Raw genomic sequence first — 23414 nt, 5'->3', positions numbered from 1 at the left:
ACCATGACGTAGGGCATGTCCACACTTCTGCTTATCCCTTGCCTAGAAAGCCCAGGTGGACTCTCTAGGCACAGGTCCGAGTGGCTTTGCCTTTGCTCTTCCACTTTCCCTTGTTTAGTGCTAGACTGAAACAAACAGGAAACCCCATTGCGGTTTGTTCCGATTCAGAGCTAGAGATCAGGTTTCCCTGAGGGGAAGTCAGAGGGCAAATGGAGGTGTATGTAAGCCTTAGCCTTGGGTAGCCTGTGCAGCAGGCAGCAGGACCAGGAGAGGAATATACCAACTAACTAAAGTCTATTGACTTGAAGGTGTCTACTTGGTGGGAGACAAATCTGTGCTTTCTGATTTTATCTATTGATTTATGGTTTGTATGCAGTGGCGTAGCGTGGGTTGTCAGCACCCGGGGCAAGGCAAGTAATTTGCGCCCCCTAACCTGTGGATTTGCGCCCCCTAACCCGTGGATTTGCGCCCCCTAACCTGTGGATTTGCCCTAACCCCAGATGTTGCGCCCGGTGCGGCCGGGCCCCCCCGCACGCTACGCCACTGTTTGTATGCGGAGAGTGCCTTTCCTTCAAGTAACTCCAAGCTCCAAGCAATTGTGGGTGGGTGGAGAAAGCAAGCCAATAATCTGGGGACACTTTTCCATGTGCCCACATGCTGCCCTGCATTGTCACCAGCAAACACTGGATGTACCCCAATTTCCTGGAAAGGTATGTGCCATTGCATATGACTGGTGCTAAGTGTTTTGCAAGACACAGTTGATCCCCCACTCCCTTCCTGACTCTAACAGTGTCTTATACGGAGTCAAACCATTGGTCTGTCTAGTCTATACTGATTGGCAGGGGCTATCAAAGGTCTTAGGCTTTCCCAGTGTGGTAAGAATTCTTACCTCACAAGAATTCACTTGTGAGGTAAGGTAAAGGTAAGGGGCCCCTGACCATTAGGTCCAGTCATGGCCGACTCTGGGGTTGCGGTGCTCATCTCGCTTTATTGGCCAAGGGAGCTGGCGTACAGCTTCCGGGTCATGTGGCCAGCATGACTAAGCTGCTTCTGGCGAACCAGAGCAGCGCACGGAAACGCCGTTTACCTTCCTGCCAGAGTGGTACCTATTTATCTACTTGCACTTTGATGTGCTTTCAAACTGCTAGGTTGGCAGGAGCAGGGACCGAGCAACGGGAGCTCACCCCATCACGGGGATTTGAACCGCCAACCTTCTGATTGGCAAGCCCTAGGCTCTGTGGTTTAACCCACAGCGCCACCCGCTTCCCTTCCTAGGTGAGGTACCGCCTTTTAAATAAACCATGGAACCAAGGAAACTAATTCAAGTCCATCATCCAGGAGGGACCCAGTGTTTAGGACAGAGCCAGTTAAAAAGGTCTAAAAGCTAAAGAAAATGTTAAAATACAGTTTCGTTAAGAAACCAGAAACCTTTCTGCTGGGGATAACAAGAATGGATATAAGTAGGAAAGATAGGAAACTATTTCAGTATGCAATCACCGCAGCAAGGACATTGATAGCTCAAAGGTGGAAACAAGAAGAGGTTCCGAATTTAGAAGAATGGAGGTCAAAATTAACAGACTACGCAGAACTGGACAAATTAACTGGAAAAATCAGATATCAAAAAGATCATAGATTTTTTGAAGACTGGGGAAAATTTACGGAGTATTTGGAAAACACATGTGAGGAGGGAACAACGCTAGTGGGTTTTAAAGAAGCTTTGTGAAAATATAAGGAAATATGACCAGTAGGTAAATAAGAACAGAAATATACAATACAATGGGAATATTGAAACAAAGGAATGTGTAGATAAGATTTGAACTACGAAAGATTGTCAGAGAAGTTGTGGGAGGTCCAAATAAGACAAATTTTGTGATATGTATATGGATATATTTTGGTGTTTTTAATGGAAAACCTTAATAAAAACTTATTGAAAAAAAAAAAAAAAAGGTCTATCCCAAGGCACATCAGAACAAAACCTTATATAGTAGTTCATACACAGCAAGCAAAGAATCATAAAACATCTAAGCATTCTCAAACCTATGTCAGGAAGGGTTACAGGTCATGAGAAGCAAAACACATATGGCTCCATTCTATCAGCTTCACCCCCTAATTACCTTGTGGTGACCAGAAATGCCTAGGTCATTTGACCATTTTAGGTTTGGGACGTCACACGTTACCCTGGCAACCTAGCTCATGATCTGCCTTTATTGACGTTCCTCCTTCTATCTTTCAGGAAACTTCAAGGATTTTTGATTAACACACGGTAGACTTAGAATAACATCCTGGGGGACCTTGTGTTTGTGCCACTCTCAGGGCTCACAGGGCTAGATAAGATTTCTTGCTTATGACCTAAAGAGCATAGGGTTGTGAAATGCAGGCCCTCAAAACCCTCGCACAGAAAGCAAACCTTTTCTTTCATGCATTCTAACTAAAAGCAAAATACTGCAACATTATTAAAATAAAAAATATACACCTTGAATTCCTAATTCTTATATTACCAGTACAGTGGTACCTTGGTTGTCAAGTTTAATCTGTTCCAGGAGTCCCTTCGACTCCTGGAATCATTTGAAAACCAAGGAGCTTCCTGCACTCAATCAGAAGCTGAGTCAGACATTTGGCTTCCAAAAAATGTTCGCAAACCAGAACATTCCTGGGTTTGCAGTGTTTGGGAGCCTATTTGTTTGGGAGCCAAGCCGTTCGACAAATACTGCATTACCTGGAGGTGGCAACACCGAATGGCTGGGGAACCCCTGCCAGATGGATGGGTTGTTGTTGTTAAATCTGGGATCCTTTGCATGCAAAACAGGTGCTCTTGCTGCTGATCTGCGGCACTGCCCTTCAAATGCAATGCTTAAGTTCTAGGAAGCTACCAGTTACTGTGTCAGACCACTGGGTTCATCTAACTCAGTATTGTCTTGAGCAGGCATGGCCAAACTTGGCCCTCCAGATGTTTTGGGACTACAATTCCCATCATCCCTGACCACTGGTCCTGTTAGCTAGGGGTGATGGGAGTTGTAGTCCCAGAACAGCTGGAGGGCCAAGTTTGGCCATGCCTGGTCTAGAGTGACTGATGGTGGCTCTCCAGAGTTTCAGGCAGCAAGCCTTTCCCAACCCTACCTGGAGATTCATTAGGGATTGAAACTGGGACCTATTGCATGCAGAGTGGGTGACTTCCACACACAACCTGAGTACTTTCTATTACCTGAACTCTGCTTCTTTTCTCTCCCCCCCCCCCCACTTTTTTGCTGCTCTTTCAGACCAACTAGTGCTGGAAGCCTGTGGGCTAAACACAAAGAGGTAAGAAAGCTGGGCAAGAAGTGGAGTTCCCCATCACCTCTGGTTCTCATAAGAGGCTGGGTTGAGAGTGCACATTGGGTGTGCTTTTAAAACTTTTTAAACTTCAATTTACAGAAAATAATAGAGATCGGAGAGAAACCGCTGGACGAAATTGGACCACCTGGTTACTTTGCTAAGTAAGACCCCCCCACACACACACCAAGCCCTGTGCAATGACTAACTCACCTGATTGACATAGGACAGAGAATGCTTCAAGAGCTTTTCTAGTTTCCAGGTGGGGTGCATTCACATCCCAGCAAATCCAGGTTGTGCGATTGGAAGCTCTTGTGTGACAAATCTTGTTCCCCCAAAGACGGGACTTTTTAAAATAAGAGAAGTGCACTGGCACGTGTTGAATAACAGTTGCTTTGGGGCAATGTTGTCTAACCTTTGCACAAACAAATGGGAAAGAATGCTCATTAAATAGACAGCATTGTCTAATCTCCGGGCAAACAATCTAGGATAAATGCCCAATAAACAGGCTGTCTGGAAGCTCCCAGAGTATAGGAACATAGACATGTAGGAAACTGTATTCTACTGAGTCAGATAATTGCTCCATCTAGGCAGTGGCATAGCGTGGGTTGCCAGCACCTGGAGCGAGGCAAGTACTGCACGCCCTAAAAAGCAACAGTGGCAGTGGCTTCAGACACTCAACAGCCCCAGAGGCAGCTCCTGAGTTTGCCACATGCCTCCATCCAGGGGCCATCCAAGGCCAAGCTTCTGAAAGCTCAGAGGAGGGCCCGAGCCTCGCCCTTCGCTTTGCCCAGGAAACCCAAGAGATCTCCGGACAAGGGGAAGGGCTACTACTCCCTCTGATTTGGAATTAAAAACTCCCAGCAGCGTTTGTGGGAAGGTGGCCATTGGGTGCTCAGTCATGGATCCTGCCCATTGGGGACTGGTAGGGTGGAATACAGGGAGCCCAACAGGTGGCAGCACCAGTGTCAATGGCAGGTGGAGCCAACTAATTCTAGTTTTGTCTCCATCCTCGTCCTCCCTGCTAAATTTCACAAGGGCAACTGAAGCTAAGGAAGAGGAGGCTGGCAGCATTGCCACCTAGAGTGGTTGTAAGTAAGGAGGCAGGCTGGTGGGGGCTGGCTGTTGGTAGACTGAGGTTGGTGGGGCAATGCCCCATTTGCCCTAATGGGCTGGCCTCCACTAGCCCTGCTTCTGACCATGGAGACACAAACATGCCAAAATTAAAATTCCATGTGGTCATCACTCAACAAGCAGTTCCCTTCCTGCATCCATCGGGCAGGGTCAGAGCAAACTAATCCTGGCCCACAGTCTCGCCCTCTCTCCAGTTAGCATCCATGTTTCCTGAAACAGCCTTAGAAGGCAAACCATTAGCAGTGCCAGGGGAAGCAGATCAGTTTCCACAGCTACAGGCTTTTAGCCAGTCAGCACTAATACAATTTTGGGGATAACTCCCCTGCCACCAGGGATTATCATATCAGGAACCTACCACTTATGGAGTTCATCAATGCTTTTTACACAAACACACACACAATTCCAAGGTAGTTGAAACAATCTCAAGATGGGTTGGGCTGAATGATTCAGGACAGACAAAATAAAGCACTTCTTCCCACAGTGCATAGTTATATAGAATTCTCTCCCCCGACAGGCAGCGGTGGCCACCAATTTGGATGGGTTTAAAAGGGGATTAGGCAAATTCATGGAGAGTAAGGCTATCAAGGGCTACCAGCCACAATGGCTATGTTCTGCCTCCAGAGCCAGGCAGCTTGAGGTGGCTACCTCAGGCAGCAGAAGCCCCCAGGCGGCAGCCCCACCAGGCACCCTGCCCCTAACAGTGATGCCCCAACCTGACTAGTCCCCACTTTCCCCCAAGCAACAAGATGTGACTTTAACCTGAGCCGTCTCTTTTTCTTCAAGGTTAACTCAGAGAATCATGCGGGATCTTCCTACTTTCCAGAAGAAATTGGTAGGTCTGTGCGTTCAAATCTTGATTTGTTCCATCACTGTTGAATGTTAAGCTAAAGCACCTTTAAATGTCAGGGAGTGATGCCAGGGGCTGACCTGGAGGCTCTGCCAATCTCCTTAAGACACAAGTGGGGAACTCCTTTTTCAGTGTTCCCTTCTAAGCAATTTTTGTGGGGCTACATGCCACAGGTGAGCATAGCTAGAGGCCAAAGTGGGTGGAGCAAAGAAAGCTCCTTTGTACAGTAGGCTAGTCTCTACCTACACACACACCCCTCTCTGTCCTCCCTCCAGGCAAGCAGGAGATATTAGTTCAAGGAGACATCCTATCTAGGCAAAAACTCTCCAACATTGTCCAAACCTGGATCATAATTTGAGGGTTTACTTTCTACCCCCACCATCCCTAAGCTTCCTGGATGCTTTCAGAACCTCAGGGTGCTGCTTCTTAAAAAACAAAATACCTGGTGAGCATCTGTCTCTGTTGAGATCAAAAGCTCCTCTCTCATTTATAGGCTCAGTATTATTTATTTACATATATCTTCCAAGGCTCATCTTTATCTTAAAGCTTGACTTACTCACGGGTTGTTGTTTAATAGCCGAATTGTCACAGGAAAAGAGGTCAGCACTCTCCGGCAACAGCTGCGCGGCTTCACTCCATGGAAGAAGCGATCGACTCTCAGCACCGAGCCAAACTCCCCGTTTCGCTCCGGAACCCCTCGCAGGGTTCCCTTGCAAGTTGGGGGGGGCGCTAAAGGTGCCCGCCGAGTCCCACGGTCACAGGCTTCACCCGCCTGTGGTTTTCGAAAGGGTCCCCGCTTCGCCGTAGCAGCAAGACCCGATTTCCGCAGAGCTACTCCCTCAAGACTAGAGGGAATCCGCCATTGCCAATGGCGCCACCTCCGGAAGTCCTCCTTTGCATTTAACCTCTTGGTCTGCATTTAAACATTTTATTCTGGGTCGTTTGTCTGTGCATCAGTGAACTGTGCTTCTGGATGGTAGTGACCCCACCATTTCCCCTTCAGATGTTGTGTCCCCCCCCCCCAGCAATCCATGAACAGCAAATGAGAAATAAACCAAGGTAGTGGGGAGAGGCATGTTGAGGCAAACCATAGTTTATTGTCATGTGCAGACAAGGCCCAATGTGCTCTGATTTTCTGGGGTGTGGGGAGCAAAGGTCATAGTGGAGCTCAATACTGGACTTATAAGGGACAAGCTGTAGTGGGATGGGCAGGTTTGAGAAGAGGACCACTCATATGGCTCTGTGCTGCATTTACTGGTGTTGAGGGAGCAGACAGGGTGTAGTGAGGGGTTGGGCTGTCAGAGAACTCAAATGAAAAGAGAAACGGGGGCGGGGAGGATCGCCAATGTTTGCTTACTTGTTTCATATCCAGGATGGAAATCAAAACAGATAATACAATTGGTGTTCACTGTCATAGTTTTCAGTTCACCACCACCAATATGCATTGGGAAAGGTGTGGAATAATGTAATTCATTACTTGAAATTTTGCCATAGCAGACAGCGAGCCAAATTGTGTGGGTTTTGTCACTGAGGGGTGGGGTGGAGCTAACTCCTGATAGAGTGTCCCTTCTAATCTATAAATGTTATTGCAGAAAGCTTCAGATGTGCCAGAAAAGTATAAGAGAAAGAATATGCATCCAAGGTATGAAACAGGGATAATCATGGGCTGGTGCAACCACTTTCAAATCTGGTGGGGCGGGAGGGGTGCCAAAAGCATGAGGGGAGAACAAAGCCTCCCTGTGGTATCTCCCAATCAGCATGAAAGGGGAGCTTCCTTAGTTACTGGGAAGCAGTCTTATCACTTTTTGTGCTGATTGGCGCCAATCAGAGTGAAAGGAGAGTCAGCCACTGAGGATTGGCTCCACTGGAGAAGGTGCCGTGGGAAGGACACTGGGGAAGAATCGTTCTATATAGGCTCCAAATCTAAGCATTTAGGAAGACTGAAATCCCAAGGTGCTTTAGTTTCCAGAGAATGGTGTGCAAGTTCTGTTACGTACCATGAAAGGGAAACACAACTTAAGTCAACTTAATTCACTCCAAAAGGAGATACTGGAGCACAACCATTGCCTGTATGTGTGCCCAGAAAATAGTAGAACTAGCTTAAAGACAACACATGAATCATTGCACTATATCCCTATTTGTTCTCTCTGGGACACGAGCCTTGGCAGTGTGTATGGAGGTCCTGGACTACCCAGACAACAAGACCTCTCTCTTGGCCACGCTGATATTTTCCAAAGCAAAGCAAATCAATACATTTGGCACCAGCTTGGCTGCAGGAGTTGCTGGAAGGAGGCATCCAAACCCCTATGGAACTCCACTCTCCATCTAGGAGAAGGACCCCTATGTATTATTATTGTATGATTATAAAATTGCTGTATAATCTTAGAAGGTTGTATCATTTTAGAAGGAGACGTGACTGTGACTATCATGTAGGGGCCCTGAACTTTTGAAATTGCTACAACTCTACTGGCCACAATAGAGATGGAAGCTCTTGGGCAACAGGACAGATTTTTGACCTGGACTTACTTTCTTTCTTAAAGGTTAGCTAAACTGCTCAGCTCCGAGCCGCCCAGCACCCAGGTAGGCATCTCAATTTATCTTTGTTCTTCACTCTCATCCATGAACCATGGGATCCCTTGACATGCTGTAGAGCAAAGGAGGCCCTGCCCCACCAACTTCTCAGCCAGTCCCCACCTGCCTGCCTTCCTTCCTCCTTAGAACCTGACTATGGGAGGTGGCTCCATCAGTCAGCTTCTTCCTTCCTAGTCTCAGCGTTGCCCCTTGTATAACCCATCAGGGAGGAGGAAGATGGGGTCAAAGCTAGAGTTAGTTAGCTCAGTCAGTGCCTGCCATTGGCTCTGGTGTTATCTACTGATGGGCTGGGTGTATTGTGCCCTGCCAGTCACAATATGCACCAGGCACCTCTGCCTTTTCATTTAAAAATCAAGAAGGCAAGCCAGGTGAAGGACTAACAACAACAACAACAACAACAACAACAACAACAACAACAACAACATTACTTGCCATTGACCATCAGTTTCCAAGGCAAGTTAAAACAATATTTAAAATCCAGAATTAAAAACTCTGAAAACAAATAACAGTCAATGTGGTTAATCCGAAGCTTTTCATTTTGTTATTTTTCTCTTTACATACCTTTTCATATATTTTTTGTATCCCCATTTCATGAAACTGCAATATAAATCAGGTTTCTTTTGTTATTCTTACTGGATATGATCCCTGAAGATTGCGGGGTTGTTTTTTTTTACATTTGCCCAGTGATTGTTCTTTGTTTTTCTTTGCCTTCTCCCCCATCTTTATTATGAGACAATTTCAGACTTGGTTATGAAAATTATTGTTATTATGCCATTGATTTTATGTTTAGGGTTTTTAATAACTCAGTAAAAATACACTGCACACACAATAATGACAGTTGCAGGAGTAGGGGGGGTCCTGAAAACACAGGTGTCAAAAGCAAGAGCTAAATACCGGTAGGTTTATCTTCACCACTCGGCTGCCATTTGCTCTGGTCTAGCAAGGGTATTCCTTATGGACACATGGTGACTTAGTGGTACAGTGGGGTTGCAAGCTGGAGGTTGCAAAAGATACAATATAGAGAGATTTGGGAGACAGGAAGTGGGTGGGGGATGCATGTGTGTGTGTGATTTAGAATTCGTATCCTGCTCCTTCCATGCTGCGTAGGACTTTCAGATCCTCAAACAATCTCATCATTCACCAGGAAAACCAGGAAACAAAAACCTGCAGAAGGAAAGCAGCATTAAAAAAATAAGAATAAAATAAAACCAGAAGCCAATATTATCCAAAGTTAACTGCAGATAAATCAGTTCCTAAAAAGCATTCCCCGCCCCCCTCATAAAAAGCATGTCCAAAAACATTATCCCTAAATGTGCTTTGGAAAGTAATGTACTCTCATGGAGCTGAGAGTTCCACAGCCTATGTGCCCCTGAAGAGAAACTATGTCTCTCTGCATTTCCCTGCCTTCCACATTTTCAGGTAGCAGAGACTCAGAGAGCAAGGCCACCCTAATTACCAGACAATGTGTGGACAGGCTCATGGGAAGGCAGATAGTCCTTCAAGGATTCAGATCCCAAACAGTTGAAGGCTTTAGTGAACGTTCACAGAGTTGGGTACTGGCCTCAGCTGATCATGCTCTGCTGACCTCCTATCTGGACTACTGTAATGCACTCTGTGCAAGGCTGCCCTTGGAGACTATATGAAGGCTGCAGCTAGTGTAGGGTGCAGCTGTTAGATAGGCAAGTGGGGCAGCTCCGTGGGACCATTTTGTCACCAGCCCCGAAAATGATGCATTCCCTGCTGTAAAGGGAATTGGGGTTGCTTGTGCGTAAAGGGTGCTACTGTTCTAGGCAACGTTGCCTGGCTAAACCTTTCCCTGACTGGACAGCCCTTTCTCCATGGCTGTGTCAGTCGCTGGCAGTATCCGTCAGTGGGCGTTTCCTGAACTTCTTCCAACATAGAAACTCTTTGACGCCAAGTCTCCGCCTAGCCTCCCTGCGTGGAAGTCTCCTGCGCAGAGTGGGCATGCCCAACGGAGGTCCTGGGCTCTCCCCGCTGGTCTCTGTGGAAGAGTCTTGGAGCCCTCTCTCCGCAGTCCCCCCTTGCTTCCTGGTGTGTTCCTCAAAGGAAGTGTTCTCTCTCCCCCTGCTGATCCCTTCTCCTGCATCGTTGGGGAGCCTTACCTCCACTCTAGGCTCCGATGGCAGTTCCCTGACACCTGCTAGTGAACTATGGGGCCCAATTAAAAATATTAGTACTAGCAAAAGAGAGTGCCTTTCCCAATATCATCCACCTTGAGCCCTATGACCAGAAGGGATACCCTGGTGGTGCTGCCTCACTGCTGAGTGCTGCCCAGCGGGCATTGGCCCATGATAGGGCCTTTTCAGTGATGGTTCCCCATTTGTGGATACCCTCCCCTCTCTTTAGCAACTTTTGGGAGGAATTATAAAACATTCCTGGTTGCCCAGGCATTTGAAAGTTTCTGTTCCTGGCAACCTTGAAAGTATTACCTGTGAGCGTGTGTGATTGTTTGTAGACTCTTTGGGAGGAAGTGCAGGATATAAATTTAATTTGATGATGATGCAGCGAGCAGTTTCTGGGGTGGAGCATATGTGCCTTCTAATGTATCCCTGTTATTGCAGCAAATGAAAACGAGGCATCAGCTGTCCCTGAAAGACTCAAGGTACAAAAGCAGAAATGCTCTGGAACACTGTGGGTACTTTCAAATCCATGGCAATGTGCAGAAATGTTGGCAAGAACCAAGGGCAGGGGTAGGGAGCTTGTGGCCCTTCCATATGTGTTCAGTATAAGCAGAGACACCCCGCCCATGAGGTGGACTGAAGAAACCCATCTCAGGTGGTGGAAGTAAAAGAGGTGGTGTTCTGCCTGCCCCATCACTTCTGCCACCAAGAGGGAAGCGTTCCGCTACATGGTGCTGCTGATCATCTTCCAAAACCATGGTGAGAAGCCAAACGACAATGCTTTGAGGAGCACCCAGGCCCCTGCCAAGTTCAGCAAGTGCTGGGGCATTCCTGAGTGCCATGTTGCCAATCAGTTCCCTGCCCCAGAACAGGGATGGAGAAGCCAAGCGGCAATATTTTGAGGAAGCGCCCCATCTCCCAGTGAGTTTGGTGCACGGTGGCAGTGGAATTGCTGGGGGGCAGAAGGGAAGGACAGTGGCATAGCGTGGATTGCCAGAGCCCGGAGCCCTTCTGCAAATGGCCGTTGCAACATAATTCAGTTAAAAGGTAACTTAGTATCCAGATGTGCCTATTTACAGTGGTTATTTTCACTTAGCCCTATTTCTCAGTGAATCCACCAATTTCTTAGTGAAATGACACTTTTACCAGTAAAACTTGCACTGAACTAGTACAGAGAGCAATAAAGCAGCCATGTCTGACCCCTAGTCAGCCTCAAGACTCCTCCAGTCGCAAAGCAGCACATTATTCACGAGACTCCCCTTTGTGAAACTGCTATAGCAAGTATTGATAACTCTCCAAGCAGACTTGTCAAAAGAGCAGATATCTATACATTTATCTGTGAAAATGGATGCTGGAGTCAAGGTATTCACAATTTCAAAAGAATGGCCCAGAATGGCCAGGAAAAGGCAATCAGTGAACATTATGAGGTATCTTGACAGACAGGAGACAAGCCATCCTCTCAAATTTCTGTTGTAGACCACCTCTTTCCCAGTGTGCTTTCTCTTGGAAAATAGGATGTTTCTCTGAACAGGACTTTCTCTCTGTTTTAAAGGTTAACTCAGATCCTGAGCCAGGATTTATCTGACGATGAGGTAGGGCGCTTATTCTTGTTTATCTTTCATCCCTGAATGGTGGGTTGCCCAGCATATTTGGATTGCTGGTTGGGGGGGTGGGGGTGGGGGGGAGGCACTTTGAAGGTCAATAGTTGTAATTTTCCAAGGTGGACCCTCCATCTCTTTAAGATGTGTTGGGTGGCAGACAGGGGGAAAGTGTGTAAGGGAATATGCCTGGATAGCTTAGTTGGTTAGAGTGTGGTTGCAGGTTCGATCCCCGTATGGGACAGCTGCGTATTTCTGCATTGTAGGGGGTTGGACTTGATGATCCTCAGGGTCCCTTCCAACTCTTTGATTCCATGGTATCAGGTCTTTGCTTCTTCTTTTTTGCCCAAATTATCCATTGGTTGGGATAGAGATGAGTGATGCAGTTGGCTAATATTAGACTCTGTGCTTTTATGGTCTTATGAGCCCCATGTTGGCTAAATTGTGGCCCTCCAGATATCATTGGACACTCAGCTCCCATCAGCTCCTGCCAGCCTGGCCAGTTGTCAGGGAAGATGGGAGTTGTAGTCCAGCAAAACCTGGAGGGCACCAGGTTCGTCACCTCTGCTTTATATTGTGCGTGTATTGCTTCATTCACTTCAAAATACAATAAGCCAGCCCTTTGGAGGGGAAACCCCTCCTGCTCTCAAAGTCTTGCCTTGATTAAATTACAGTGGTGCCTCGCAAAATGAAATTAATTCGTTCCGCGAGTTTTGTCGTCTTGCGATTTTTTTCGTCTTGCGAAGCACGGTGTCGGGAAAGTTTTGGAAAAGCTTCAAAAATCACCAAAGTCTTTAAAAACCTCAAAAAAGGCTACCACACCACGTTCTATGAGTTGCTCCTCGAAGTCAAGTCGCAACTGTATTAATGGTGTTAAGAAAAAGGAAACAAACTTGCAAGACGTTTCCGTCTTGCGAAGCAAGCCCATAGGGAAAATCGTCTTGCGAAGCAGCTCAAAAAACAAAAAACCCTTTCGTCTAGCGAGTTTTTTGTCTTGCGAGGCATTCGTCTTGCGAGGTACCACTGTACTTTTTTTTTTGCTGGAGAGTCACTCTCTAATTTATAAATGTCACTGCAGGAAGAGAAGGATGAGTCAAAGAAAACAGACCTCCATTCTTCAAGGTATGAATCCAAGTGAGGGTGACCTTGGAATGCTGCGCCTACTTTCAAATTTGTGGCAGAGATGCGCCAGCCAGTGTTGCCAAAAAGCACAGGGCGCAGGGAGGGGGAGCTCCTCAAGTGTCAAGGACTGGCTGGATGAGGAAGAGTGGTGGGAGCTGCCTGCCTTAGAACCCCCCCCCCCCGGGAGGACACAGAAGATAGCAACTTAGATCCTGGATCATGGTGGTGGGACACTGGGGAGCAATCTGGGGAAGGGACAAGCTGGGAGGTGCTAGAAGCAGGTGGTTTGAGCAATTGTGGGGGGTGTAGAGGCTGAGAGTCCCAGTATGAGCGCAGACTCAGACAGAGAGGAGTCCTGAGATACACAAATTTAATGAATAAATAATAATGAAAGATAATATCCTTTACACTGAGTTAGAGACCACAAGTATTTATTGTGTCCCTTGCCCCTGGGCAGAAAATATTTATTGCCCCTAGAGATGAGAGAGCTGTGTACAAACTCATCTCTCACAATATAGTGGCCTTTCTGGAAGGAGTAAGAGCCACTCCAGGGGTGGCATGCAGCTGGTACCTCTTGAAGAGAGGATCAGGGAGGCTCTTCTGTCCTCCTCCTATCTATCTCTCCCCAGTCACAATGCAACGCCTCCTCAAATTTGCCACCCCAAACAACTACCCCATTGGCCCACACTGTAGGTCCATCTAGTGCAATATTGCCTACAATTGCCTCTCCAGGGTTTCAGGTGGGGGTTTCTTCCAGTCCTACCTGGAGATGCTGGAGAATGAACCTGGGATCTTCTGCATGCTGAGCAAGTGCTCTAGCACCACAACATTGACCAAAGGTGGCTTTGCCTCCCCTCTCCCCATAATCTATGAACCTTCTCCTACAGCCTGTCAACTCTAACCCTGGATCTCTCTTTCTCCTCCTCATCATTTCCTGCAGTAGCAAGACAGTGCCCTTTGAGACCTCTCCTGGGGGAAAAAGGAAGGTAGGGAGTTCAGAGAACTGTAAGCTTTCGGTATTCAGGAGGACTGTCCACCTGCTGCTTGGACCCAGCCTCCAGAGAGTGTGACACTAGGCATTTCCTGTGGCCACCAAGCCCATGAAAATCTTGCTGGTAGGATGGTTATGTGTGGCCCTTCTTGGCAAGCCTGGTGTAGCATGTAAACAGAAGAAAAGACTGGATCAGACCAAAGGCACATCTAGGCTGGCATCCTTGAGGGCTTTTGCCGGCCTTGAATGGATCCTCGTATGGCAGGAACATAGGAAACTGTCTTCTACCAAGTCAAAATACTGGTTCGCCTAGCTCTGGGTTTCCCAAACTTTGGTCTCCAGCTGGACTACGATTCCCATCATCCCTGACCACTGGTCCTGCTAGCTAGGGGTGATGGGAGTTGTAATCCAAAAACAGCTGGAGCCCCAAGTTTGGGGACCCCTGCTACAGGGCCGTCTTAAGCATATCCGGCGTCGTGGTTCAAAGATCCCTCTGCCCCCCCCCTTCCCAGAGTTGTCGACCTTTCCCCAAGCCTCTGCAGGCATCGCTCTCCTCCTGCGGAGGCTTGGGAAGGAAGCTGCACGCCTGCCAACCATATGGTTGACAGGGCATAGCTAGCGGGCATGCAGGGAAAGGGGAGGCCTCCTGCAAAGCCGCACAGCTCCCCCACTCGCTGGAGTGCCTCTGAGAAGCCAGCGCCCAGGCGCAATGCACCAGTAAGCCCAATAGGAAAGACTGCTCTGCCCTGCTATAGACCAAGCCAGTTGCATAGGAGGTGAAGGACAGGGATCAATAGTGGTCCCTCTGCAGATATTTGAGCATGCTAAGTTTTAATGCAAGCCATGTGGCATCCACTGCTGCCTCTTCCTAACTTGAGGAGGTGGCAGTGAACACAGCAGGCACGGGTTGAGGCAATTGCAACATATAATTCAATATACTGAACCATTTTCAAAGCCCTTTAGAGACAGCTGATGGGGACAGACGATCATCAGCACATGATGCCAGTGCTCAAAAGCTTGCCACATTGAAGCTTGGGACCTGCCTCGCTCTTCAAAGGAAAGAGACAGGGGGCAGGTAGTTTGTTGGCTCAACATCTATCTCAGCTCACAATTCACTTGCTGTCATGGGCGTAGTCAGGATTTATGGTATGTTGCCAGGGTGGGCCACCTGTCACCATCTTCTGTCTGCCTAGCAGATTTAGAATGAAATGTCTCAGTTGTTTTAAATTACCGGTACCGTATTTTTCGCCCCATAGGATGCACCGCCCCATAGGACGCACCTAATTTTTAACAGCCTGCTATCTGCAAGCCTAGGGAGCCGCGTCGGTCTCCCCAGGCTTGCGGAGAGGTGCACGAAGCCCGAGCGCACTCTTCAGCACGCACCAGGCTTCGGAAGGCAGGCAGCTCTCTGCTACCCTCCGGAGCCCCGCGCGGCTTCACGCCGGGATCCAGAGGGTGGCGCAGAGCTGCAGGAAGCCCGGGAAAGCCTGCATTCGCCCCATAGGACGCACACACATTTCCCCTTCATTTTTGGAGGGGGAAAAGTGTGTCCTATAGGGGGGAAAATACGGTACTTTCTTTTGGCCCCAAGTGCTCAGGAAAATGTCAAAATCTTTCTACAATTTCTACTTTTAGTTAAGTTTTTTTTTATTTATTTACGTGATGGGGGGCCAGTTGTCCCTCTGGCTATGCCTGTGCCTGCTGTGCCTTTAACCCCCGCCTTGCCTATGTATCATTCAAATTTCTGTGTTAAATAATTTGGCAGAAGCAGAAACTTGAGTCAGAGTACTTCATCTAGAAGTGAGGGTAGGCCAGCCACCCCTCACCCCGCAATGTGGGGCTAATCATACTGACCTGTCTTCTATGGTTCTTGGAAATATCATGCTGCAGGTAAGACCTGTGGAGTGTTTTGAACATTATGAGTGAACTAGTGCAAATGCTAAATGTTGTTGTAGCTGTCTTTCTGATGTTGGTCTGCCTTGACCTGGATTAGGGTCGCCATATTTCAAAAACTGAAAATTCAGACACAGAAGTTGTTGAGCTATTGCTGTTGTTGAGCTATTGAGTTGTTGCAAAATCTCCAGAAAACTTGACATTTTCCAGCTATTTTTAAGGATATTCGCCAAAAAAACAAGACTTCCAACATGGATTGCCATATGCCCATGTTTTCCTGGACATTTTATCAATTTTTGAAAATTCTGCTTGAATGCTATGTCCAGGGAAACCTGGATGTATGGCAGCCCTACCTATATAGTGATTTTTAGTTAACAGATTTCTTTACCTCCTCTTCTTGCTCCTAAACTCTTAAACTCCTGCCCAACAGCCTGAAGCAGCTGCAAAGGATGGCACAGAGAAGGGTGAATCCTTGCCTTCAACTGTAGGTGAGGTTGTATCACCGGAGTGGGAGAAGGACCAGGGGCGGAGGAAGAGGGTGCGGTAGAGGCAGGCTGTCCCGGGTGTCAGCACTGAGGGGGGTGACAAAATGCTGGGCGACACTCACTGCGGGGCCTGCAGTGTGCCCGAGCCATGTGTCTCTCCTGGGAATGACATGGTGGCTTGGGCACCTGCAGGCTCCACTCTGCCCCAAATGGTCCACCCACCGCCTCCCCCTCAGCTGTAGAGTGGCTGAGTGGGAGGAGGCAAGCAGACTCCTTGGAGGCCCCACAGAGCGTCCTGCCCCAGCTTGCCCCGCACCACGGGCAGCTGGCCCTGCCCCTGGCATAAGGCACATGTGCCACCCCAGGCGCCCGATTGGCTTGCTCCGCTGTTGAGAAGGGCCCCTAGATAAGTGAATGGGCCTGCCCCTCCCCCTCCCAGACTTCTCCTGAAAATCTACCAGTGCTTTAGGGAAAAATTCATCCTGAATTTGAAACAACAGATGAACCCAAATTCACCCATCCTTCTGCATTCTGAATTTTGCCATGCAGACCCCTAGTCAAATAATGCGTATAATTATTTAATTTTATTTATTTAAGGTATTTATATCCTGACTTTCTCCCAAGTTGGGATTCAGCATCTTAACACTTAATACAAATTAATGAAAACAAACGAGTTAAAAACATTAGTTGAAATACAACAAAGCACATTTAGAACCAGCAAATAAAAGATAGATTGCCCTGGCAGCAATATTCTTCCTCCTCCTCTTCTTCTTCTTCTTCTTCTTCCCCATCGATTATTATATTTATACCCCACTCTGGGCGGCTTACAACAACCTAGTGATTAGCATTGTCTGCATCTTAGTTTTCAAAAGCTTGTCTGAACAGGAAGGTCTTAGCCTGCTGGTGAAAGATAACAAGGAGAGAATCAGTCTAGCTGCTCTTGGGCAGAAATCCCACAATCTGGGAGCAGCCACAGAAAAGGCTCCCTTTCTTGTCACCAGCAACCATGCCCCTGATTTTGATGGAATTGAGAAAAATGCATATCTAGGGTCATGTGTGCATTTATATGCCACTTTTCTTCTGAGGAGCACAAAGTGGCATAAATGGTTATTTTCCTCCCCATTTCATTATCATAGCAATCCTGTGAAGTAGATTAGGCTGAGAGACTGTGGCTGGCCCCAAGATCACCCAGTGAGTTTCATGGCTGAGTATGTCCTATGATGGAAATTTGGAGTTTGTGTGGGAATTGTGTATATTAGGAGACATCCACACTAAAAACACTGGTGAATTTTCAGGATGAAAAACAAAAACAAAAAACTAGTTGGTGAACTGATGAGGAGAATGTGGAGAACTCAGCTTAAGACTGGAATAATGAGAAACCAAAATGGACATGTTTGCCCGTCCTTACCCTATGTTCAGCTTCTTACGCCTTGTTTCCTCACTTCACACAGGAAGCTCTGTCTGGAACATGGGGCAAAAAATAAGCCACTGGAAGGTGGCCCACCAACATGGGTATCACGTGGGCCAGCTTACTCAGGTGTGTGTAGATGCAGCTAAGACAATGGAGCAATGGGTTCCTCTAGAGGGAAGGGAAAAAAGATGGACTGTGCTCTTAAACAGACAACCCTTGTTAACAGAGGCCGCTCACTGGTGGCAGATTCGATATTTAACGCCATTGGGGAAGGCCACAGTTGGGTTTTCTTCCTCAGGCAGCAAAATCTGTCATCCAGATTTAAGGTGGGGAGGAGGGATGGGGGAGAAATTTGATTTCATTTAAATACAAATCTATCCAATTTGCTGTTTCTGAGAACAATATACAAACTGAAGCACGGATCTCCTTCAAAGCTTGCGATTACCTGAATTTTTGCAGTGCAATTCTCCAACCAGTGTTTGCAAAAAATGCTTCTATTAGGGGAAAGTCAGCGTACAAACAAATGTATTCATGAAAAGGACATACAAGAATGCATTAGATAGAGGGGAATTGTTTGTAAAAACGTGTGCATTAGTCCAAACTGCATATAGAAATGTGTTTATTGGAAGAATTTCATACTAAAATGCTGGTGAGTTTTCATGAATATATATATATATATATATATATATATATATATATATATATATATATATTTGCTTTCGTAGATTTTCACGGGTATAGGAATGCAGGTTTTGGTGTCCTCGGGTGTCTTCCCGTGTAAAAGTTGGGGTGTCTAGGCGACGTTTCGACGAGGTCTCACTCGTCATCTTCAGGCTGGTGCTTTCGGCTTCTTGTTACTGGAACAGAGCAGGGTCTCAGTGTTTGAGTTCCTATAAATACTGTTGAGGTGTGGTGTATAGCCTCCAATGTTCTGGGCCGAGAGGAAGTTCCCAGGCTAGTGTGCCTTTTCTTCTTTTGTTCCTTAATTGTTTGAGGGATATCTTGAGTGATTTCTTGAGTGATATCCTGAGTACCACTTAGGTGGGTCATTAGGTGTGGATTAGTTGCTAAAGCCTTTGTGTCTTGACCTCTTGAACTTTGTGAAGAGTTTTTCTGAGAAGATGGCTGTACTGCATTTTGTTGTGCTCTGGCTTGGCTTCGTGTATAGGGGCGAGCTGTGGTTTTGTGGCCTGTGTAGGGATTGCAGGGGGGTGCAGCATCCGGAGGTGCCACCATGGTTTGGCTACTGGATGGTGTCTGTAATTTATCTGTGGAGAGGGTCTGGGTTTGGGTCTGGTGTGGTTGATTGGTGATGGCGTTCTGTGTGCCTCTGGATCTGGTGTCAGTTTTTGTGGGGAGGGCTAATTTTTTTTGTGGGGAGGGAGACATCTGGAAATTAGCCCTCCCCACAAAAACTGACACCAGATCCAGAGGCACACAGAACGCCATCACCAATCAACCACACCAGACCCAAACCCAGACCCTCTCCACAGATAAATTACAGACACCATCCAGTAGCCAAACCATGGTGGCACCTCCGGATGCTGCACCCCCCTGCAATCCCTACACAGGCCACAAAACCACAGCTCGCCCCTATACACGAAGCCAAGCCAGAGCACAACAAAATGCAGTACAGCCATCTTCTCAGAAAAACTCTTCACAAAGTTCAAGAGGTCAAGACACAAAGGCTTTAGCAACTAATCCACACCTAATGACCCACCTAAGTGGTACTCAGGATATCACTCAAGAAATCACTCAAGATATCCCTCAAACAATTAAGGAACAAAAGAAGAAAAGGCACACTAGCCTGGGAACTTCCTCTCGGCCCAGAACATTGGAGGCTATACACCACACCTCAACAGTATTTATAGGAACTCAAACACTGAGACCCTGCTCTGTTCCAGTAACAAGAAGCCGAAAGCACCAGCCTGAAGATGACGAGTGAGACCTCGTCGAAACGTCGCCTAGACACCCCAACTTTTACACGGGAAGACACCCGAGGACACCAAAACCTGCATATATATATATATATATATATATATATATATATATATATATATATACTGGATTTAAGATTGGGAAAAATGAGAAACAGAGAGAACTGAAATGGAGAAATCTTTCCATCGCTAGGTGGGGGAAGGAGAATGGTTGCTCTCTGGATTTGATGTAGCTGAGATATTGTGAGTGTGGTGGGATTGACAAAGAGAACCTATATCTAATGTAGGGATTGGAATCTCTGGGTACTGATGCATGGCTTTGAAAAGGGGGAAAGCTGCCAATCCGTAACTGACTGGTCCTTTTCCTTTCATCCTAGGATAAAATTTACAAGCAAAGGCTAGTGAAACATGAGCGGGACACCAAAATAGCTGTAAGCCTCTTTCAACAATTCGACCTTTCAGTTGTATTGCAAGGAACGCCGTGACCTGTGATATCACCACTTCACTTTTGGGTGGTGTTATTTATTGATGAGAAGTATAGGCCTCAAAACACTTTGAATGCTTCCCTTAGAGCAGAGCTGGGGAACCTCAGGCCCAGGGCCAAAAGTGGCCCTCCAGGCCTTTCTATCAAGCCCTCAGCATTCTCCACAGTCTGTGTTGCACTCTGTTAAGAGTACTGTCGCCTGTCTGAAACAATGCCTTCTTGCTTGCCTGGACGGTAAACAGAGAGGTGTGTATGGTTTTTTGGGAACCTCTGGCTTTTTGTTTAAGGGGGATGTAAACAACGGGTGGCGCTGTGGGTTAAACCACAGAGCCTTAGGACTTGCCGATCAGAAGGTCGGCGGTTCAAATCCCCGCGACAGGGTGAGCTCCCGTTGCTCGGTCCTGCTCCTGCCAATCTAGCAGTTCGAAAGCGTGTCAAAGTACAAGTAGATAAATAGGTACTGCTCCAGCGGGAAGGTAAAGAACGTTTCCGTGCGCTGCTCTGGTTCGCCAGAAGTCATGCTGGCCACATGACCCAGAAGCTGTACGCTGGCTCCCTCAGTCAATAAAGCGAAATGAGCGTCGCAACCCCAGAGTCGGTCACAACTGGACCTAATGGTCAGGGGTCCCTTTACCTTTAAACAACAACAAAGAAGTTTGCTGTACACAAATAAATGTTGCATCCAGTGCCCCACCCACATTTTGCCTCCTGCTGCATCCACTTCTGCATTTCACTAGCCTACTGTGTACAAAGGTAAAAGTTACATCTGCCTCTGGCCCCACCCACCAGTACCATGTGGCCCCTGTAAGGTGTTGCACACATGGTAATGTGGATCTTGGGTTGAAAAGGCTTCCCTGCCTCTTCCCTGGTGGCTGACCCACAGGTACCTTTGCCCTGTGCTTTCTAGGCACAGCTCCATGTTTTCCAGATCTGCATCCAAGTGGCCTTTTTTGTCCCAGCACTTTGTCTGGGAAAACCTGCACGTTACTGCTGAATCAGAGCAAATGGCAATCTGCTGCAAATTTGACTGCCGTTTGCTCTGATCAAATTTGACTGCCGTTTGCTCTGATCCAGCAGCAAAATGTGGATTTTCCCGGGGGAAGCACCAGGACCAGAAACCCCTGGCATTCAGACATGGAAAGCCCAGACCTGTGCCTAGAAACACAACACCAAAGGAAGTCTGGATGAGCCCTCTGTTTAATGTTCCTTTTGGACTTTGGACTTGTCTTTTTATTTTATTTTTACAATTATAAGTCGCTTCAAGACCCTTTACAAAGCTGGAGATGAATAAATGTAATATTCAATGATGATACATAATCATTTAATTACCATAATTATAAAACCATTGTTATTATTAAAATGTTCAAAATGTTCAGATTTTTTAAAAATCACAAGGGGTGGGGGGAAATGGTTGAATTTAAAAAGTAAGCAGAATATCACCTTGAAGTGATGGTAGCGGTGGTCGAGGGCTTCTCTGTGTACTTTAAACGTATCTCCCTAATCCCTTGCTCACTTCCCCATTCCACAGATGCCCATGCCACTGCAGGAAGTGATGGAGGAAGAAGTGTTTGACATCTTAGTGGAAACCCTGTTTGGTGAGGAGAAGGCTTGTGTACTGCAAGTCTAGCCTGCTTTTGTGATCACAAGGACACATCTCCCTCTTGAAGTCAAGCCTCCACTTATACATTGTCCCCCTGCCCCAAAGTGGGAGGACTTCTGTAAAATGTGTTCATACTAATATACAGTGGTACCTCGGGTTAAGTACTTAATTCATCCCGGAGGTCCGTACTTAACCTGAAACTGTTCGTAATCTGAAGCACCACTTTAGCTAATGGGGCCTCCCGCTGCCACCGCGCCACCGGAGCCCGATTTCTGTTCTCATCCTGAAGCAAAGTTCTTAACCTGAAGCACTATTTCTGGGTTAGCGGAGTCTGTAACCTGAAGCGTATGCAACCTGAGGTACCACTGTATATGTATAGATACAAAATTCAGAAATGATCATTGTAATTTACACCCCATCTGCACCATACATTTGAAGCAGCAGCATGCCACGTTAATCAGTCAAGGCTCCCCCCAAAGAATCCTGGGAACTTCAGTTTGTTGAGGCTGCTAAGAGTTGTTAGAAGACCTCACTTCTGCTCAGATAACTGGAATGCCTAGGGTTCCTTGGGAAAGGGGATTTGCTCTCAGAATTGTAGCTGTATGAGGGGAATTATAGATGTTAGATTACATGGGGACAAGATGGAGCCCTGCAGGACACCAGAGGAAAGCATTCATGGCATCAAGCACTGGCCCTCCCTCCCATAATAGCTTTCTGGAAACAACCTTGGAAGTAGGAGCAGAACCACCCATTGGCCACTGTGAGAATAGGATGTGGGACTAGAATTTAGGGTTGCCATATTTTGAAGATAAAGAATAGGACACTATTATACAGTGGTACCTCGCAAGACGAATGCCTCGCAAGACAAAAAACTCGCAAGACGAAAGGGTTTTTGGTTTTTTGAGTTGCTTCGCAAGACGATTTTCCCTATGGGCTTGCTTCGCAAGACGGAAACGTCTTGCAAGTTTGTTTCCTTTTTCTTAACACCGTTAATACAGTTGCGACTTGACTTCGAGGAGCAACTCATAGCATGTGGTGTGGTAGCCTTTTTTGAGGTTTTTGAAGACTTTGGTGATTTTTGAAGCTTTTCCAAAACTTTCCCGAAACCGTGCTTCGCAAGACGAAAAAAATCGCAAGACGAAAAAACTCGCGGAACGAATTAATTTCGTCTTGTGAGGCACCACTGTACTATGGCAGCTATTCAAAGCAAATGAATGCAATTTGTCTCGAATTTTGCCCCTGAAAAAGAGGACGTGTCCTGGGAAAAAGAGGACGCATGGTGGGCCACTGACCTGATTCGGCAGCAAGGCTCTTTTTATATTCTCATGATCATGGAGGGTGAGGTTCCTACAGAGGTGCGGGCTTCTCATATGTTGCTTAACACCAGCTGCTGGGAATCGTTACAGGTGAGCAGAGTTTCTGCTGCCCTCAGGTCCAAATTGCAGGCTTCTCGCAGTGCTAGAATGGATGGTCCTTTGTCCTGATCAAGCAGGCTCATCTCATGAGAGGCAGGGCAAGGTCCCAGAGACTCAGGTCACTTATGCACCCCGCCATATTGTGATGGTAGAAACTGCGGAAATGTGTGGCATGTAAAAGTAACCTCTTCCCCCTCTACCACCCCTCCTCAGACTACCACAAAAAATTAGGATCAGAGCACCCTCTCACCATCCAGATGGAGCAGCAGGTGGAACACCTTCACCTCCAGTTGCAGGGAAGAAGAGTTCTTTGAGTGAAGATGCTGTGCAAACGACATCCCTCCTACCCTTTGCCCACCAGTACCTTGAAACCACCTTGAGAACAAGTAAATGTGTATGTGTTTTCATCCCGCCCCATCCTGTGGTTTTTCCCCGCCGCCCTGTGGGCTGGGGCA

At 47.1% G+C, this 23414-nt stretch overlaps 1 protein-coding gene across 1 annotated transcript; it reads left to right on the top strand.

Annotated features, from left to right (window-relative positions):
• Positions 1-3179: 3179 nt before the first annotated feature.
• CATSPERZ (catsper channel auxiliary subunit zeta) lies at positions 3180-23392 on the top strand. Its single transcript, XM_077920135.1, has 13 exons — positions 3180-3297; positions 5227-5275; positions 6883-6932; positions 7831-7870; positions 10465-10505; positions 11576-11615; positions 12700-12743; positions 13684-13729; positions 16058-16115; positions 17564-17649; positions 19838-19891; positions 21473-21539; positions 23173-23392. The coding sequence occupies exons 2-13, from the start codon at positions 5243-5245 to the stop codon at positions 23271-23273; spliced, it is 660 nt and encodes a 219-aa protein (XP_077776261.1). The 5' UTR covers positions 3180-3297; positions 5227-5242; the 3' UTR covers positions 23274-23392.
• The last annotated feature ends 22 nt before the right edge of the window (positions 23393-23414 follow it).

Source organism: Podarcis muralis, chromosome 16 (assembly GCF_964188315.1).
Source record: "Podarcis muralis chromosome 16, rPodMur119.hap1.1, whole genome shotgun sequence".
NCBI lineage: Eukaryota > Metazoa > Chordata > Lepidosauria > Squamata > Lacertidae > Podarcis > Podarcis muralis.
Note: the sequence above shows the minus strand (reverse complement) of the source record. Positions and strands in the feature narration are given on the sequence as shown.